Below are 3,289 nucleotides of genomic sequence, written 5' to 3' on the forward strand. Positions count from 1 at the left end.
CATGGGCTTGGTGACAGGAATGAGGCTGGAGATAGAATGATTGAATTTTGTAAAATCAATGACTTATTCATTGCAAATACATTTTATAAGCGACACAAACGCAGGTTATACACATGGACTTACAAAGGTAGATAAAGCATATTGAGGTAAGAGGAGACAGATCAATTCTGTGTTCCTTCTAGTATGTGACAGTAACTCTTTGCTGCATCTTAACACTGAGTAGTGTTTTCTGAGACAGAATTCATAGGCTAATGTCAGGCTACTAACCTCCAGTTTAAAAGGATATACCAAGAAAACAAATAGGTCTGCCTTCGGGAGGGTGAAACCAAGTTTCTCCTTGGAGGCTAGGATTTTGAAGCTCCACCTCACATACTTTGGTCATGTGGCCAGGAGGGACCGATCCTTGGAGAAGGACATCATGCTTGGAAGGGTAGAGGGACAGCACCGGAGAAGACGACCCTGGATGAGATGGATTGATAGATAGAGTAACTGGGGCAACAGGGGTGGCTGTGTCGGAGTCGATGAGACTGGCTCAGTACAGGGCAGGCTTCAGAGCTGCCATACACAGGGTCTCCTCGAGTTGCAGGTGACTTGACGGCACCTAACAACAACAACAATAGTTCAGGAATTCCTTAACAGGCACGACAGGTTTTGAATTTAGAAAATTACCGAAAGTTTACAAATGTTTACAGTTTGCATTAATCTGTCCACAGTCAATGTATTTATAAAAACTACTGCTGAAAGTTATTTAAAAATCCATGTATTGGTTTAGCTGAAGAGAAGGACAGCAGGGAAAGCAATCCTGACTACTGTTGCTGAAGCCATTCACTTCGGGAGAAAAGTTTATGCCTACATTTGGCAAGTTAGTATACAGTATAATCGAATAGAAAACCATTTTCACTGCCCGTGGTCTTTGTCTACATTACAAAGAATACTTTTGTATCAGAGGATAATTTAAAAATTAGTGAACTCACATTTCCCTAAAATTTAAAATTTCAAGTATAATGTTTCTGTTATTTAAATGAGATCTTCTTTTCTAATGAGTGTAGTATTTCACAAGTGTTTGCGTTTTATGTACATATGCACATGCATCCACGTCAGGGGCTGGATGCGGCAGGCACAGCACTGTCCATAAAGAAAGCTTTACTTGAACCAGCAGAAGGAGCTGGTAAGGAAAATGGAAGTAGAGACAAAAGCATAATTCATGATCCGATTGACTGTCTTTTTCTGCTGCCTGTATTAAGTGAAGTTCAGTTTATGGTCCTATATAAAAAATGCAGTAGAGAGTTGAAAACAAATAGCTCAAACTGGAGCTTGAAGCAGAAACTGGACAAACAGGCAAATAAATATTTTTCCATCTCCACATCCCAAAATATAGCCACTTAGGGCATCAGACCATCCAGGTCATTAGGCATTAAGGCGTAGCGGGTGGAAAGTGCTAGATGAGTGTGACACGGTGGAGGGAGGCCAGAAGCACTGAAGCCTCATGGCTGTGGTTAGAAAACCTACCAGGAGCCAGAAAACCAAGCAAGACAAAAGATCCTTTTACAGACTCCCAGAGCCAGACTCCAAATAGGCTGACAACGGCTATCCATGATCTTGTAGAGTTGAAAAAAAAAATCAGTAAAAGAAGGCCTGGCTGTCTTAGACCACAGTTCAGTCTGGTTAAATGTAGAAGTCCTCTAGTTGTACTCACTGGCATGCTCGAAGCCTGTTTTCATACGTCTGTAGAGCCGATACCTCCACTCCCAAGCTTTTAGCTGTTTCTCCTTTTCTGTGTTGTCCAGACTGAATCCTTGGTTCTCCACCTGGGCAGACAGTTCACTGACCCTCTCCTGGGCTTCCTGGACCAAAGTGTTGAGGTGCATTGCTCGGCTTTCCAGGCTGACAACTAAATAAATAGGGGAGGAAAGAAAAAAAGGATGACTACCTTAAAATACTGAAGAGCAACAATGTCAGTCTGGAGACTAAGGTGCACCTGATACAGGCTATGGTCTTTGCAATCACTTGCTATGCATCAGAAAGCAGGAACATGGCTAGGGATGATAGAAGAATTGATGCCTTTGAGCTGTGGTGTTGGAAGAGAGTATCTAATATAACATGGACTACTAAGAAAACAAACAGGTTTGTCATGGAGAGGGTGAAGCAAGGCTGCTCCTTGGAAGCAAAGATTCTGAAGCTTTGTCTGATATAGTTTGGACATACTTCAAGGAGGGATCCGTCCTTGGAGAAGGACGTCATGCTTGGAAGGGTGGAGGGACAATTTAGGAGAGGAAGACCCTCGCTGAGATGCATTGATTCAGTGACTGGGGTAATGGGAATAAGTGTGTCAGAGACAATGAGAATGGCACAGGATAGAGCAGTGTTTAGGGCTGTTGTACATAGGGTCGCTATGAGTTGCAGGCGACTCAATGGCGCATAACAATAACCACCTTTCTGATGGTGAAATGCTGCTTCCTTGGCAGGGTATATGAGTTTTCAAAATGTATGTGGAGAGAAAGTGGGATATGTGTTTGCTATTAACTGTCTTACTATGGGAGCTCTGGTGGTTTAGTGATAAGAAGCTGAGCTGCAATTCCAAATCCAAAGACATCCAATTCAAATTCACCAGTTGCTCTGGGCAAGAAAGATGGACAGTCTCCCATGTGATTTACTGCCTCTGGAAACCTACCTATGGGTTGGTTCCAACTCAGTGGGACCCACAACAGTAACAATAACAACATCTTATTATTAGAAGTCTAATTAGTCACACACACACACACACACACACACACACACACACACACACACACACACTATATAACTAGATTAAATTGTACATGTGTCAGATTAGGATATTCCCATTGCTCTCTGGTCCTTTTTTTATACCCACTCGCAAGTAGCTGCTTAACACTGTTAATTAGAATTCCACCATCAAGCACCCAAGAGGACCACTTCTAATTCATATTGCACATATTTGTTTCTCTGATGTTTAGAATGACAGACACTTGGGAGTAAAAAAAAAAAAAAAAGTCTTTTTAGGACTAGGAAGGTCCTAGAAAAAGTTTCCCATGACACAACTTGATTTCTGTTGAAATTGCAGTTATGTTTGTTTTCATAGAACTTGATTCAGATTTTCTGCTTCTATCACATTTTTCCCAACAGATAGACAAGTTTTTGCATTTGAGAAGCATATTTTGTTTTTATTAAGCTATTTTGGACATGTTGTAAGGAGAGACAGGTCTTTAGAGAGGGACATCATGCTGGGTAGAGTAGAGTGACAGCGCAGGAGGGGAAGACCCTCTATGAG

At 41.8% G+C, this 3,289-nt stretch overlaps 1 protein-coding gene across 1 annotated transcript in view; it reads right to left on the minus strand.

The window, feature by feature from the left end:
* Positions 1–3,289, minus strand: part of ANKFN1 (ankyrin-repeat and fibronectin type III domain containing 1) — a 219,640-nt gene that overhangs the window by 148,589 nt on the left and 67,762 nt on the right. Inside the window, exon 5 of the mRNA XM_006889455.1 lies at positions 1,697–1,891. Coding sequence (XP_006889517.1) covers positions 1,697–1,891 — 195 coding nt within the window. The remainder of the gene's footprint in view (positions 1–1,696; positions 1,892–3,289) is intronic.

Source organism: Elephantulus edwardii, unplaced genomic scaffold, assembly GCF_000299155.1.
Source record: "Elephantulus edwardii isolate Elephantulus edwardi_28Jun2011 unplaced genomic scaffold, EleEdw1.0 scaffold00077, whole genome shotgun sequence".
Lineage (NCBI taxonomy): Eukaryota > Metazoa > Chordata > Mammalia > Macroscelidea > Macroscelididae > Elephantulus > Elephantulus edwardii.